At 60.3% G+C, this 16,943-nt stretch overlaps 2 protein-coding genes across 3 annotated transcripts in view; both read left to right on the top strand.

Annotated features, from left to right (window-relative positions):
- LOC127568875 (peptide chain release factor 1-like, mitochondrial) overlaps positions 1-12,763 on the top strand; it is a 102,719-nt gene extending 89,956 nt beyond the window's left edge. For both annotated transcript variants that reach the window (XM_052013100.1, XM_052013101.1), the window contains 3 exons: positions 174-291; positions 3,024-3,160; positions 12,282-12,763. In XM_052013100.1, the coding sequence (XP_051869060.1) occupies positions 174-291; positions 3,024-3,160; positions 12,282-12,509 (483 nt within the window). In that variant the 3' untranslated portion in view covers positions 12,510-12,763. The remainder of the gene's footprint in view (positions 1-173; positions 292-3,023; positions 3,161-12,281) is intronic.
- Positions 1-16,943, top strand: part of LOC127568876 (F-box only protein 5-like) — a 98,319-nt gene that overhangs the window by 59,458 nt on the left and 21,918 nt on the right. The window lies entirely within an intron of this gene.

Here is a 16,943-nt window from a genome sequence, read left to right as displayed (position 1 = left end):
GGGAGTGGGGCAGGGGGGCTCAGGGGTCAGGAGCTGGATCAATGAGAGATGGAGCCAGCAGAAGCAGAAGAACTGAGCTTCCGGGGCTGGGCAGTGGGCTGGGTTCTGGTGACTCTGTGAGAGGTGGTTCTGCACTTGGTCTGAAGGCTGCCCATTCACGTTCCTCCAATCAGATTGACCTGACGATCAGCCCCAAAGACCTGCGGATAGAAACGAAGCGAGCGAGCGGGGCAGGTGGTCAACATGTGAACACGACGGACAGCGCAGTGCGGATACTCCACCTCCCAACAGGTAAGGGCGTTCTCTGCCGTTCGACTGTGTTAAGTTGGAAAGAGGCAGAAGAGATTCACAAGGATGTTACCGGGACTGGAGGGCTTCAGTTGCAAGGAGAGGCTGGACAGGCTGGGACTGTTTTCTCTGCAGTGACGGAGGCTGAGGGGTGACCTTATTGAGGCTGTAGATAGGGGAAATTGCCACAGTCTTTTTCTCAGGGTGGGGGAGTCTAAAACTAGAGGACACAGGCTTAAAGTGAGAGGAGAAAGATTTAAAAGGAATCAGAGGGGAAATTTTTCCACCCAGAGGGTGGTGGGTATATGGAATGAGCTGCCAGAGGAAGTGGGAGAGGCAGGTACAGTAACACCATTTAAAATACACTTGGACAAGGACACGGTTAGGGAAGGTTTTTGTACGCTCTCCCCATGTCTGCGTGGGTTTCCTCCGGGTGCTCCGGTTTCCTCCCACATTCCAAAGGTCTACGGGTTAGGAAGTTGTGGGCATGCTATGTTGGCGCCGGAAGCGTGGCGACACTTGCGGGCTGCCCCCAGAACACTCTACGCAAAAGCTGCATTTCACTGTGTGTTTCGATGTACATGTGACTATTGAAGAAATCTTACCTTAGAGAGAGATGGGCCAAATGCAGGCAAATGGAACTAGCAACTTGGTCGGCATGGTTGAGTTCGGCCGAAGGGCCTGTTTCTGCGTTGTACAACCTATGACTCCGCTCCCTGCAGACAGTGATTCTGGAACCGGGAAACCACAGCCAGCCCAGTGGGAAAATAATTACGCCTTAAATAATACGTCAGTGTCTTTGACCTTTCTGTTAGAATTCAGAATCTGTGGGAGGCAGGCTCATTGGGAGCTGGAGGTTCAAAGGTTGTCAGGGCGGTGGTGTTGGGGGTGAAAGGTCACAGGAGAGGGATGGGAGGGAATTGCTGCCAGCAGTGGGGCTGCCTGACCCTTGGTGTCTCTGATCGCCGGTGTTGAGTTGTCCACCGGGGCACTTTGACCATTCTGAGCTGGGGGTGGGGGAGGGCGTCGGCAATGTCACGGAGTCATACATCACGGAAACAGGCCCTTCAGCCCAACCAGTCCATGCTGAGCAAGATGCCCATCCAAGTTAGTCCCATTTACCCACATTTGTCCCTCTAAACCTTTCCTATCCGTGGACCTGTCCAACTGTCTTTTAAATGTTGTTATTGTACCTGTCTCAACCACTTCCTCTGGCAGCTCGTTCCACACACGTACCACCCTTTGTATGTTAAAAAGAAAAGTTGCCTTCAGATTCTTATTAAGTCTTTCCCCTCTCATCTTAAACCTATGTCCTCTAGTTCTTGATTCCCCAACCCTGGGTAAAAGACTGCAGATTCACACTAGCTATGCCCCTCATGATTTTATACACCTCCGTAAGATCACCTCTCAGTCTCATACATTCCAATGAAGAAAAAGTTCTCACTTGTCCAACCTCTCACAAGATCACAAGGAGTAGAAGCAGGCCATTCGGCCCATCGAGTCTGCTCCATGAGCTAAGCTAATACCATTCCTATCTAGCCCCAATTTCTGGCCTTTTCCCCATATCCCTTATACCCTGACCAATTAGATACCTATCAATCTCCTCCTTAAACACCCCCAATGATCGGGCCTCCACACCTGTACGTGGCAAAGAATTCCATAAATCCACGACCCTCTGGCTAAAGAAATTTCTCGTCATTTCTGTTTCAAACTGGTACCCTCTAATTATAAGACTGTGCCCTCTAGTCCTGGACTCACCCACCAAGGGAAACAGCTTGACCACATCTACTCTGTCCATTCCTTTCAACATTTGAAATGTTTCTATGAGGTCCCCTCTCATTCTTCTGTACTCCAGTGAGTACAGTCCAAGAGCCGACAAACGCTCATCGTACGTAAACCCTTTCATTTCGGGAATCATCCTCGTAAATCTTCTCTGAACCCTCTCCAACATCAGCACATCCTTCTTAAGATAAGGGGCCCAGAACTGTGCACAGTACTCCAGATGAGGCCTCACCAGTGCCCCATAGAGCCTCATCAACACTTCCTTACTTTTATACTTTATATTTCTCGAGATCAATGCCAACATAGCATTCGCTTTCTTGACCACTGATCTGACCCGGTGGTTAACCTTTAGGGCATCCTGAACTCTCCCTGTAACTCAGTTCCTCTAGTGCTGGCAACATCCTCGTGAATCTTTTCTGTACTCTTTCCAGTGTAGTAACATCCTTCCTCGAGCAGGGCGACCAAAACTGAACACAATACTCCAAGAGCAGCCTCACCAGCATCCTGTACAACCACGCCGTGACCTCCCAACTCCTATACTCCGTGCCCTGACTGATGAAGGCCAGCCTTCTTCACCACCCTGTCTGCTTGTGATGCCATTTTCAGCGAACCATGTACTTGTACTCCTTGGTTCCTATGTTCTACAACACTCCCCACGGCTCTGCCGTTCACTATGAACGTCCTACGCTCATTTGTCTTCCCAAAATGTAACAGCTCGCACTTATCCGAATTAAACTGCATCTGCCGTTCCTCAGCCCACTTACCCAGCTGATCAAGGTCCCTCCGTAAGTCCTGATAACCATCGTCACTGTCGACGACACCACCTACTTTGGTGTCGCTGCAGACTTACTAACTATCCTCCGTTATGTTCTCAGCCAAATGGCTGATAGACGGCGACCAGCGGCGGGCGCAGCACTGAGCCCTGAGTTAACGGTTACTTGTGTCGGCGGCAGGTGTGGTGGCCGAATGCCAGCAGGAACGCTCGCAGCTGAGGAACCGGGAGCGCGCCATGCAGCTGCTGCGGGCCAAGCTCTACCGCATGAAGCTGGACGAGGAGACGAGCAGACGGCAGTACGCACGGAGCATTCAGGTACTGAGCACCCCTCCAGCACCCCGTCCCTGCCCCCTGCCGCTGGCCAACCCCTCCAGCACCCCGTCCCTGCCCCCTGCCGCTGGCCAACCCCTCCAGCACCCCGTCCCTGCCCCTGACCAACCCCTCCAGTACCCCGTCCCTGCCCCTGACCAACCCCTCCAGTACCCCGTCCCTGCCCCCTGCCGCTGGCCAACCCCTCCAGCACCCCGTCCCTGCCCCTGACCCTGACCAACCCCTCCAGCACCCCGTCCCTGCCCCCTGCCGCTGGCCAACCCCTCCAGTACCCCGTCCCTGCCCCCTGCCGCTGGCCAACCCCTCCAGAACCCCGTCCCTGCCCCCTGCCGCTGGCCAACCCCTCCAGCACCCCGTCCCTGCCCCCTGCCGCTGGCCAACCCCTCCAGAACCCCGTCCCTGCCCCTGACCAATCCCTCCAGCACCCAGTCCCTGCCCCCTGCCCCTGACCAACCCCTCCAGAACCCCGTCCCTGCCCCTGACCAATCCCTCCAGCACCCCGTCCCTGCCCCCTGCCGCTGGCCAACCCCTCCAGAACCCCGTCCCTGCCCCCTGCCGCTGGCCAACCCCTCCAGCACCCCGTCCCTGCCCCCTGCCGCTGGCCAACCCCTCCAGAACCCCGTCCCTGCCCCTGACCAATCCCTCCAGCACCCAGTCCCTGCCCCCTGCCCCTGACCACCCCTCCAGTACCCCGTCCCTGCCCCCTGCCGCTGGCCAACCCCTCCAGCACCCCGTCCCTGCCCCCTGCCGCTGGCCAACCCCTCCAGAACCCCGTCCCTGCCCCTGACCAATCCCTCCAGCACCCAGTCCCTGCCCCCTGCCCCTGACCAATCCCTCCAGCACCCAGTCCCTGCCCCCTGCCCCTGACCAACCCCTCCAGTACCCCGTCCCTGCCCCCTGCCGCTGGCCAACCCCTCCAGTACCCCGTCCCTGCCCCCTGCCGCTGGCCAACCCCTCCAGCACCCCGTCCCTGCCCCTGACCAACCCCTCCAGCACCCCGTCCCTGACCCCTGACCAACCCCTCCAGCACCCCGTCCCTGCCCCTGACCAACCCCTCCAGCACCCCGTCCCTGCCCCCTGCCGCTGGCCAACCCCTCCAGCACCCCGTCCCTGCCCCTGACCCTGACCAACCCCTCCAGCACCCCGTCCCTGCCCCTGACCAACCCCTCCAGCACCCCGTCCCTGCCCCCTGCCCCTGACCAACCCCTCCAGCACCCCGTCCCTGCCCCCTGCCCCTGACCAATCCCTCCAGCACCCCGTCCCTGCCCCCTGCCCCTGACCAATCCCTCCAGCACCCCGTCCGTGCCCCCTGCCGCTGGCCAACCCCTCCAGTACCCCGTCCCTGCCCCTGACCAATCCCTCCAGCACCTCGTCCGTGCCCCTGCCCCTGACCAACCCCTCCAGCACCCCGTCCCTGCCCCTGACCAACCCCTCCAGCACCCCGTCCCTGCCCCTGACCAACCCCTCCAGCACCCAGTCCCTGCCCCTGACCAACCTCTCCAGCACCCCGTCCCTGCCCCTGACCAACCTCTCCAGCACCCCGTCCCTGCCCCCTGCCCCTGACCAACCCCTCCAGTACCCCGTCCCTGCCCCCTGCCGCTGGCCAACCCCTCCAGTACCCCGTCCCTGCCCCTGACCAACCCCTCCAGCACCCCGTCCCTGCCCCTGACCAATCCCTCCAGCACCCAGTCCCTGCCCCCTGCCCCTGACCAATCCCTCCAGCACCCAGTCCCTGCCCCCTGCCCCTGACCAACCCCTCCAGTACCCCGTCCCTGCCCCCTGCCGCTGGCCAACCCCTCCAGTACCCCGTCCCTGCCCCCTGCCGCTGGCCAACCCCTCCAGCACCCCGTCCCTGCCCCTGACCAACCCCTCCAGCACCCCGTCCCTGCCCCCTGCCGCTGGCCAACCCCTCCAGCACCCCGTCCCTGCCCCTGACCAACCCCTCCAGTACCCCGTCCCTGCCCCCTGCCGCTGGCCAACCCCTCCAGTACCCCGTCCCTGCCCCCTGCCGCTGGCCCCCTGCCCCTGACCAATCCCTCCAGCACCCAGTCCCTGCCCCCTGCCCCTGACCAACCCCTCCAGTACCCCGTCCCTGCCCCCTGCCGCTGGCCAACCCCTCCAGTACCCCCGTCCCTGCCCCCTGCCGCTGGCCAACCCCTCCAGCACCCCGTCCCTGCCCCTGACCAACCCCTCCAGCACCCCGTCCCTGCCCCCTGCCGCTGGCCAACCCCTCCAGCACCCCCGTCCTGCCCCTGACCACCCCCTCCAGTACCCCGTCCCTGCCCCCTGCCGCTGGCCAACCCCTCCAGTACCCCGTCCCTGCCCCCTGCCGCTGGCCAACCCCTCCAGCACCCCGTCCCTGCCCCTGACCCTGACCAACCCCTCCAGTACCCCGTCCCTGCCCCCTGCCGCTGGCCAACCCCTCCAGTACCCCGTCCCTGCCCCTGACCCTGACCAACCCCTCCAGTACCCCGTCCCTGCCCCTGACCAACCCCTCCAGTACCCCGTCCCTGCCCCTGACCAACCCCTCCAGTACCCCGTCCCTGCCCCCTGCCGCTGGCCAACCCCTCCAGCACCCCGTCCCTGCCCCCTGCCGCTGGCCAACCTCTCCAGCACCCCGTCCCTGCCCCTGACCCTGACCAACCCCTCCAGCACCCAGTCCCTGCCCCTGACCAACCCCTCCAGTACCCCGTCCCTGCCCCCTGCCGCTGGCCAACCCCTCCAGTACCCCGTCCCTGCCCCTGACCCTGACCAACCCCTCCAGCACCCCGTCCCTGCCCCTGACCCTGACCAACCCCTCCAGTACCCCGTCCCTGCCCCCTGCCGCTGGCCACCCCTCCAGCACCCCGTCCCTGCCCCTGACCAACCCCTCCAGCACCCCGTCCCTGCCCCTGACCAATCCCTCCAGCACCCAGTCCCTGCCCCCTGCCGCTGGCCAACCCCTCCAGCACCCCGTCCCTGCCCCCTGCCACTGGCCAACCCCTCCAGCACCCCGTCCCTGCCCCCTGCCACTGGCCAACCCCTCCAGCACCCCGTCCCTGCCCCTGACCAATCCCTCCAGCACCCAGTCCCTGCCCCCTGCCCCTGACCAACCCCTCCAGTACCCCGTCCCTGCCCCCTGCCGCTGGCCAACCCCTCCAGCACCCTGTCCCTGCCCCCTGCCGCTGGCCAACCCCTCCAGCACCCCGTCCCTGCCGCTGGCCAACCCCTCCAGCACCCCGTCCCTGCCCCTGACCAACCCCTCCAGCACCCCGTCCCTGCCCTGACCAACCCTCCAGCACCCCGTCCCTGCCCCCTGCCGCTGGCCAACCCCTCCAGCACCCCGTCCCTGCCCCTGACCCTGACCAACCCCTCCAGCACCCCGTCCCTGCCCCTGACCAATCCCTCCAGCACCCCGTCCCTGCCCCCTGCCCCTGACCAACCCCTCCAGCACCCCGTCCCTGCCCCCTGCCCTGACCATCCCTCCAGCACCCCGTCCCTGCCCCCTGCCCCTGACCAATCCCTCCAGCACCCCGTCCGTGCCCCCTGCCGCTGGCCAACCCCTCCAGTACCCCGTCCCTGCCCCTGACCAATCCCTCCAGCACCTCGTCCGTGCCCCCTGCCCCTGACCAACCCCTCCAGCACCCCGTCCCTGCCCCTGACCAACCCCTCCAGCACCCCGTCCCTGCCCCTGACCAACCCCTCCAGCACCCAGTCCCTGCCCCTGACCAACCTCTCCAGCACCCCGTCCCTGCCCCTGACCAACCTCTCCAGCACCCCGTCCCTGCCCCCTGCCGCTGGCCAACCCCTCCAGTACCCCGTCCCTGCCCCCTGCCGCTGGCCAACCCCTCCAGTACCCCGTCCCTGCCCCTGACCAACCCCTCCAGCACCCCGTCCCTGCCCCTGACCAACCCCTCCAGCACCCCGTCCCTGCCCCTGACCAACCCCTCCAGTACCCCGTCCCTGCCCCTGACCAACCCCTCCAGCACCTCGTCCGTGCCCCCTGCCCCTGACCAACCCCTCCAGCACCTCGTCCGTGCCCCCTGCCCCTGACCAACCCCTCCAGTACCCCGTCCCTGACCCCTGACCAACCCCTCCAGCACCCCGTCCCTGCCCCTGACCAATCCCTCCAGCACCCCGTCCCTGCCCCTGACTAACCCCTCCAGCACCCAGTCCCTGCCCCTGACCAACCTCTCCAGTACCCCGTCCCTGCACCTGACCAACCCCTCCAGTACCCTGTCCCTGCCCCTGACCAACCCCTCCAGCACCCCGTCCCTGCCCCTGACCAACCTCTCCAGTACCCCGTCCCTGCCCCTGACTAACCCCTCCAGTACCCCGTCCCGGCCCCTGACCACCCCTCCAGTACCCCGTCCCTGCCCCTGACCAACCCCTCCAGTACCCCGTCCCTGACCCCTGACCAACCCCTCCAGCACCCCGTCCCTGCCCCTGACCAACCCCTCCAGTACCCCGTCCCTGCCCCCTGCCGCTGGCCAACCCCTCCAGTACCCCGTCCCTGCCCCCTGCCGCTGGCCAACCCCTCCAGCACCCCGTCCCTGCCCCTGACCAACCCCTCCAGCACCCCGTCCCTGCCCCCTGCCGCTGGCCAACCCCTCCAGCACCCCGTCCCTGCCCCTGACCAACCCCTCCAGTACCCCGTCCCTGCCCCCTGCCGCTGGCCAACCCCTCCAGTACCCCGTCCCTGCCCCTGACCAATCCCTCCAGCACCTCGTCCGTGCCCCCTGCCCCTGACCAACCCCTCCAGCACCCCGTCCCTGCCCAGACCAACCCCTCCAGCACCCCGTCCCTGCCCCTGACCAACCCCTCCAGCACCCAGTCCCTGCCCCTGACCAACCTCTCCAGCACCCCGTCCCTGCCCCTGACCAACCTCTCCAGCACCCCGTCCCTGCCCCCTGCCGCTGGCCAACCCCTCCAGTACCCCGTCCCTGCCCCCTGCCGCTGGCCAACCCCTCCAGTACCCCGTCCCTGCCCTGACCAACCCCTCCAGCACCCGTCCCTGCCCCTGACCAACCCCTCCAGCACCCCGTCCCTGCCCCTGACCAACCCCTCCAGTACCCCGTCCCTGCCCCTGACCAACCCCTCCAGCACCTCGTCCGTGCCCCCTGCCCCTGACCAACCCCTCCAGCACCTCGTCCGTGCCCCCTGCCCCTGACCAACCCCTCCAGTACCCCGTCCCTGACCCCTGACCAACCCCTCCAGCACCCCGTCCCTGCCCTGACCAATCCCTCCAGCACCCCGTCCCTGCCCCTGACTAACCCCTCCAGCACCCAGTCCCTGCCCCTGACCAACCTCTCCAGTACCCCGTCCCTGCCCCTGACCAACCCCTCCAGTACCCTGTCCCTGCCCCTGACCAACCCCTCCAGCACCCCGTCCCTGCCCCTGACCAACCCCTCCAGTACCCCGTCCCTGCCCCTGACTAACCCCTCCAGTACCCCGTCCCTGCCCCTGACCAACCCCTCCAGTACCCCGTCCCTGCCCCTGACCAACCCCTCCAGTACCCCGTCCCTGACCCCTGACCAACCCCTCCAGCACCCCGTCCCTGCCCCTGACCAACCCCTCCAGTACCCCGTCCCTGCCCCCTGCCGCTGGCCAACCCCTCCAGTACCCCGTCCCTGCCCCCTGCCGCTGGCCAACCCCTCCAGCACCCCGTCCCTGCCCCTGACCAACCCCTCCAGCACCCCGTCCCTGCCCCCTGCCGCTGGCCAACCCCTCCAGCACCCCGTCCCTGCCCCTGACCAACCCCTCCAGTACCCCGTCCCTGCCCCCTGCCGCTGGCCAACCCCTCCAGTACCCCGTCCCTGCCCCCTGCCGCTGGCCAACCCCTCCAGCACCCCGTCCCTGCCCCTGACCCTGACCAACCCCTCCAGTACCCCGTCCCTGCCCCCTGCCGCTGGCCAACCCCTCCAGCACCCCGTCCCTGCCCCTGACCCTGACCAACCCCTCCAGCACCCAGTCCCTGCCCCTGACCAACCCCTCCAGTACCCCGTCCCTGCCCCCTGCCGCTGGCCAACCCCTCCAGTACCCCGTCCCTGCCCCTGACCCTGACCAACCCCTCCAGCACCCCGTCCCTGCCCCTGACCCTGACCAACCCCTCCAGTACCCCGTCCCTGCCCCTGACCAACCCCTCCAGCACCCCGTCCCTGCCCCTGACCAATCCCTCCAGCACCCAGTCCCTGCCCCCTGCCGCTGGCCAACCCCTCCAGCACCCCGTCCCTGCCCCCTGCCACTGGCCAACCCCTCCAAGCACCCCGTCCCTGCCCCCTGCCACTGGCCAACCCCTCCAGCACCCCGTCCCTGCCCCTGACCAATCCCTCCAGCACCCAGTCCCTGCCCCCTGCCCCTGACCAACCCCTCCAGTACCCCGTCCCTGCCCCCTGCCGCTGGCCAACCCCTCCAGCACCCTGTCCCTGCCCCCTGCCGCTGGCCAACCCCTCCAGCACCCCGTCCCTGCCGCTGGCCAACCCCTCCAGCACCCCGTCCCTGACCCCTGACCAACCCCTCCAGCACCCCGTCCCTGCCCCTGACCAACCCCTCCAGCACCCCGTCCCTGCCCCCTGCCGCTGGCCAACCCCTCCAGCACCCCGTCCCTGCCCCTGACCCTGACCAACCCCTCCAGCACCCCGTCCCTGCCCCTGACCAACCCCTCCAGCACCCCGTCCCTGCCCCCTGCCCCTGACCAACCCCTCCAGCACCCCGTCCCTGCCCCCTGCCCCTGACCAATCCCTCCAGCACCCCGTCCCTGCCCCCTGCCCCTGACCAATCCCTCCAGCACCCCGTCCGTGCCCCCTGCCGCTGGCCAACCCCTCCAGTACCCCGTCCCTGCCCCTGACCAATCCCTCCAGCACCTCGTCCGTGCCCCCTGCCCCTGACCAACCCCTCCAGCACCCCGTCCCTGCCCCTGACCAACCCCTCCAGCACCCCGTCCCTGCCCCTGACCAACCCCTCCAGCACCCAGTCCCTGCCCCTGACCAACCTCTCCAGTACCCCGTCCCTGCCCCTGACCAACCTCTCCAGCACCCCGTCCCTGCCCCCTGCCGCTGGCCAACCCCTCCAGTACCCCGTCCCTGCCCCCTGCCGCTGGCCAACCCCTCCAGTACCCCGTCCCTGCCCCTGACCAACCCCTCCAGCACCCCGTCCCTGCCCCTGACCAACCCCTCCAGCACCCCGTCCCTGCCCCTGACCAACCCCTCCAGTACCCCGTCCCTGCCCCTGACCAACCCCTCCAGCACCTCGTCCGTGCCCCCTGCCCCTGACCAACCCCTCCAGCACCTCGTCCGTGCCCCCTGCCCCTGACCAACCCCTCCAGTACCCCGTCCCTGACCCCTGACCAACCCCTCCAGCACCCCGTCCCTGCCCCTGACCAATCCCTCCAGCACCCCGTCCCTGCCCCTGACTAACCCCTCCAGCACCCAGTCCCTGCCCCTGACCAACCTCTCCAGTACCCCGTCCCTGCCCCTGACCAACCCCTCCAGTACCCTGTCCCTGCCCCTGACCAACCCCTCCAGCACCCCGTCCCTGCCCCTGACCAACCTCTCCAGTACCCCGTCCCTGCCCCTGACTAACCCCTCCAGTACCCCGTCCCTGCCCCTGACCAACCCCTCCAGTACCCCGTCCCTGCCCCTGACCAACCCCTCCAGTACCCCGTCCCTGACCCCTGACCAACCCCTCCAGCACCCCGTCCCTGCCCCTGACCAACCCCTCCAGCACCCCGTCCCTGCCCCCTGCCCCTGACCAATCCCTCCAGCACCTCGTCCGTGCCCCCTGCCCCTGACCAACCCCTCCAGTACCCCGTCCCTGCCCCTGACCAACCTCTCCAGTACCCCGTCCCTGCCCCCTGCCCCTGACCAACCCCTCCAGCACCCCGTCCCTGCCCCTGACTAACCCCTCCAGTACCCCGTCCCTGCCCCTGACCAACCCCTCCAGTACCCCGTCCCTGCCCCTGACCAACCCCTCCAGTACCCCGTCCCTGACCCCTGACCAACCCCTCCAGCACCCCGTCCCTGCCCCTGACCAACCCCTCCAGCACCCCGTCCCTGCCCCCTGCCCCTGACCAACCCCTCCAGCACCCCGTCCCTGCCCCTGACCAACCCCTCCAGCACCCCGTCCGTGCCCCCTGCCCCTGACCAACCCCTCCAGTACCCCGTCCCTGCCCCTGACCAACCTCTCCAGTACCCCGTCCCTGCCCCCTGCCCCTGACCAACCCCTCCAGCACCCCGTCCCTGCCCCTGACTAACCCCTCCAGCACCCAGTCCCTGCCCCTGACTAACCCCTCCAGCACCCAGTCCCTGCCCCTGACCAACCTCTCCAGTACCCCGTCCCTGCCCCTGACCAACCCCTCCAGTACCCTGTCCCTGCCCCTGACCAACCCCTCCAGTACCTTGTCCCTGCCCAGACCAACCCCTCCAGTACCCCGTCCCTGCCCCTGACCAACCTCTCCAGTACCCCGTCCCTGCCCCTGACCAACCCCTCCAGCACCCCATCCCTGACCCCTAACCAACCCCTCCAGCACCCCGTCCCTGCCCCTGACCAACCCCTCCAGCATCCCGTCCCTGCCCCTGACCAACCCCTCCAGTTTTAGGATCCAGTAGTGAAGACTGAAAAGCTGATAAGGAGGGAAAATTCATAAGAAAATAAGATAAGAACAGATATCTTTATTAGTCGCATGTACTTCGAAACACACAGTGATCATCCACCATCCCTGGCAGGCAATTCTAGGCACCCACCACTCTCTGTGTAAAATAAAAACTTGCCTCGCACATCTCCTTTGAACTTCCCCTCTGTTTCGAATAGATTAAGTGATTGGGTGAAAACCTGGCAAATGGATTTAATGTGGGGAAGTGTGAGGGCACATAAGAGTCAGAAGGCGGATTATTATCTAAATGGAGAGAGACTGCGTGAGTGAAGCTCAGAGAGATCTAGGTGGTCTCATGCCTGGATCACAGGAAGTTAGCACGCAGGTCCAAGGAGTTAAGAAGGCAAATGCCATTTTTGCTGTAAATACATCAGCTGTTTCAATGCTGTCTGGTTTTCCATGTGACCACACTCATGAACAGTGCCAGATGTTTCAAGATATCCGCCAACACTTCTTCAACAATTTTTCTTTCACCAGATTGGGACCAGGGGAAGATCGGAAAAAATCCGAACCTACAATTTTCCGCAGGACAGGGTTACGGATCATCGGATCGGTAAATCGCTCTACAACCTGAAGGACTTCATGCTGGGGGGAGAGCTTCTGGATGAGATGGTTGAAGAGCTGAAAAGCCTGGCGGACACTGAATGTCTCCTCGAGTTCCTGGAGAACACACAGACGCAGCATAGTGGGTCACAGCATCAGTGACAATCTTTCAACACCCCAATAAAATTGGACTTGCTGCACTCCGGTCCATTTTGATCCTCCTCTGCCCTGTCTCAGCTCCTCTGTGGCTGATGACCTTGCCCACGCTGTTGTCACCTCCAGAGTTATTCCAATGGATCTGGTCAGATCTCGGCCAATCTACCCTAACTAAACTTGAACTCAAGCTAAAACGCCACTATCGATGTCTCCAGTTGTGCCGGCCCATCTCTACTTATAAATTCAATCCTCCATCTCCTGGTATTGGTATTGGTTTATTATTGTCACTTCTACTGAGGTACAGTGAAAAACTTGTCTTACAAACCGATTGTACAGATCAATTCATTACACAGTGCAGTTACATTGAGTTAGTAAAGAATGCATTGATGTAGTACAGGTAAAAACAATAACAGTACAGAGTAAAGTGTCACAGCTACAGAGAAAGTGCAGTGCAATAAGTTGCAAGGTCACAAGAAGGTAGATCGTGAGGTCATAGTTCATCTCATTGTATAAGGGAACTGTTCAGTAGTCTTATCACAGTGGGGTAGAAGCTGTCCTTAAGTCTGGTGGTACGTGCCCTCAGGCTCCTGTATCTTCTGCCTGATGGAAGAGGAGAGAAAGGAGAATGACCCGGGTGGGTGGGGTCTTTGATTATGCTGGGTGCTTCACCAAGACAGCAAGAGGTAAAGTCCAAGGAGGGGAGGCTGGTGTCCATGATGCGCTGGGCTGTGTCCACAACTCTCTGCAGTTTCTTACGGTCCTGGGCAGAGCAGTTGCCGTACCAAGCCGTGATGCATCCAGATAGGATGCTTTCTATGGTCCAGTGATACCTTGATTTTTCTCATCCTTGTGTTTTGGATCCCACCAGAACCTTGCCCACACTTTCAGTGTAACCCCTCCGCTGCTTCCCTCTGAGATCCCCGCACACCTCCAGTTCTGCCCTCCCGATCATCTCCGGATTTAATGGCTCCACTCTTGGGGACAGAGCCTTTGTCTGCCGGGGACCTGAGCTCTAGGATTCCCTTCCCAAAACCCGCTACCCTCTCCCTTCACCTCTTAGACACTCCCTGTGGGCAGCTGTCAGTTCTCTGCTCTGAGATCTCCTTGGTCTGAGTCAGTCTCCTGAAAATGTCCCCTTGAAGCACATTGGCACTATGTAATTGGACGTTGTAGTGGTTGAACATCCTTGCAAACTGAAGTGATCGACAGTGTTCCATACAGCACAAAACCATACAGCACATAACAGGCCCTTCGGCCCACCATGGTTCCCTTTGGTTCTGTTGTGCTGCTCGGACTGGGAAATCACACTGTCCATTCCTGCAGTGTGCTGAGGTGTCTTTGATTGGAAGTTGGTTTGTTATTGTCACACGTACCAAGGGTACAGTGAAAAACTTGGTTTTGCGTGCCATCCGTACAGATCAATACATCACATCAGTGCATTGAGGTAGTACAAGGGAAAACAATAGTGTTACAGTTACAGAGAAAATGCAGTGCAGGCAGACAATAAGGTGCAAAAGCCATAACGAGGTAGATTGTGAGGTCAAGAGTCTGTACTAGGGAACCGTTCAATAGTCTTATAACAGCGGGATAGAAGCTGTCCTTGAGCCTGGTGGTACGTGCTTTCAGGCTTTTGTATCTTCTGCCCAATGGAAGGGGGGAGATAGAACAGGTTGAACGGGGAAAGATTGAACATGTTAGGACTTTATTCCTTGGAGCGTAGAAGAATGAGGGGAGATTTGATAGAGGTTTACAAAATTATGAGGGGTATAAACAGAGTAAATACGAGTAGGCTCTTTCCACCTAGATTAGGAGAGATAAAGTACGAGAGGACATGGCTTTAGGGTGAAAGGGGAAAGGTTTAGGGGGAACATTAGGGGGAACTTGTTCACTCAGATAGTGGTGGCAGTGTGGAAGAGGCTGCCATCTGATGTAAATGTGGGCTCACTCTTAAGTTTTAAGAATAAATTGGATAGATACATGGACGAGAGAAGTCTGGAGGGTGCAGGTAAATGGGACTAGCAGAATAAAGTTTCTAGACTAGAAGGGCCAAATGGCCTGTTTTCTGTGCTGTAGTGTTCTATGGTTCTATGGAGAAGAGAGAATATCCGGGGTGGGAGGGGTCTTTGATTATGTCGGCTGCTTTATGTGTCTTGTGTCTTGTGTCTTGGAAGGGAACCTGCAGGTGGTGGTGGTGTTCCCATGTGCCTACTGCCCTTGTTGGTAGAGGTTTGGGAAGTGTTGTCTAGAAGCCGAGGTGAGTAACTGCAATGCTGTAAAAAGAAGTAAACACATTATTGATAAGTACCCCTGAATGACACAAACACTGTGCCTGTGGGTGGGTCTGGTCCACGAAGCAACTCCCACTCCAACACCGATGCTCTTCAAAAGCCTGTTGTTGTTGACGACGTATTTATTGGGTGCCCTCTGGTCAACTGGATGTGATGGGCAGAATCAACAGAAAAACTGCCAGAGGAACTCAGCGGGTTGAGCAGCATCTGTTGGGGGCTGGGGTGGTGGTGGGGGTGTGGGTGAGGGGTGGAATTGCCGACATTTCAGGCGTCCGGCCGTACCCTCGCCTCTGCTTCACCCTCCTTTGTTGTAACCGTTCACACCTCCGCCCCCGTCTTTTGTTTCTCTACCTGCCCCATTACTGGCCTGTTCTCGCACATCTCTTCTGTCACTCCACCCCCTTACTCCCTGCACCCCCACCTTCCTCGGCCCCGACTCTGGATTTGATTAAAAGCTGGAGACGCAAGAGACTGCAAATGCTAAATCTGGAGCAAAAGAACAAACTGCAGGAGGAACTCAGTGGATCAAGCAGCGTCTGTATTATTAATATACATTTATATTAATTTTATGTTTGTGTCTTGCAGTGTACTGCAGCTGCAAAGCAACAAATTTCGCGGCATTATATCAGTGATCTGATCCTCATCTGTGGGGTGAGAGGAATCAGAATCAGGTTTATTATCACTGACTATGACATGAAATGTGTTGTTTCGCATCAGCAGTACAGTGCAAAGACATAAAATTACTATAAACTATAAAATAAGTAAATAGTGCAAAGAAGCAGGAATAACGAGGTAGTGCTCATGGGTTCATGGACCTTTTCAGAAATCTGATGGCTGAGGGGAAGAAGCTGTTCCCGAAACATTGAGTGTGGATCTTCAGGCTCCTGTACCTCCTCGCCGATGGTAGTAATGAGAAGAGGGCATGTCCCGGATGGTGAGGGTCCTTTGTGATGGATGCTACTGCCTTGAAGAGGCAGGTCTTGGTCAGGTCAGATCAGATCAGATATCTTTATTGGTCACACATATATCGAAACACACAGTGAAATACATCTTTTGTGTAGAGTCTTCTGGGGGCAGCCTGCAAGTGTCACCATGCTTCTGGCGCCAACGTAGCATACCCACAACTTCCTAACCCGTACGTCTTTGGAATGTGGGAGGAAACCGGAGCACCTGGAGGAAATCCATGCAGACACGGGGAGAACGTACAAACTCCTCTGACATCTCCCCTAAACTTTCCTCCCCTGACCTTAAACGGATGTCCTCTGGTATTGGCCATTGCCACCCTGGGGAGAAGGTGCTGGCTGTCCGCTCTATCTATGCCCCTCATAACTTAATACACCTCTGCGAAGTCACCTCTCATCCTGCGTCACTCCAAAGAGAAAAGCCCTAGCTCGCTCAACCTTTCCTCATAAGACATGTTCTCCAAACCAGGCAGCATCCTGGTAAATCTCCTCTGCACCCTCTCTAAAGCTTCCACATCCTTCCTGTAATGAGGTGACCAGAACTGAACACAATACTCCAAGTGTGGTTGAACCAGAGTTCTATAGAGCTGCATCACCTGTAAGAATTCATAGTAGGAGTAGACCATTCTGCCTATTGTACTAATCGAGAAGATCATGACCCTGGAATGAAATGTGAGTCTCACTGATGGAGATCATGAAACTATTGGATCCGATCTGGTTCACAAATGCCTTTTTTTAAATCTTACTATGAATAATAAACTTTATTCACAACAAAAAATATATACAAAAGGAATAAACACTGCAAAACATCTTATATTTTCAGTATCATTTGGTTAATACATTCAGTAGCGTTAACAGAGACACAAGAGACTGCAGATGCTGGAATCTGGAGCAACACACAAAATGCTGGAGGAACTCAGCAGGTCAGGCAGCATCTATGGAGGGAAATAAACAGTCGATGTTTCAGGTCGAGACCCTTCATCAGGATCCTTCATAGTTTTAATACTTTCATTTTTAAACCATAGCACCAATCCCCTTTTATTGTTTGAGGGGCTTCCCCACCCGACCCAGCCCCTCCATGTACAGGAGCAGAAGGAGCTCAGACTTTGGACCCTTCCCCACAGAGCTTCAGTGTGTCCTTCAGCACGAACTTCTGCACCAATGCCCTTCAGGAAAGGAAATACCCCATC

Source organism: Pristis pectinata, chromosome 3 (assembly GCF_009764475.1).
Source record: "Pristis pectinata isolate sPriPec2 chromosome 3, sPriPec2.1.pri, whole genome shotgun sequence".
Classification (NCBI taxonomy): Eukaryota; Metazoa; Chordata; class Chondrichthyes; order Rhinopristiformes; family Pristidae; genus Pristis; species Pristis pectinata.
This window is presented reverse-complemented; position numbering and strand designations above follow the sequence as displayed.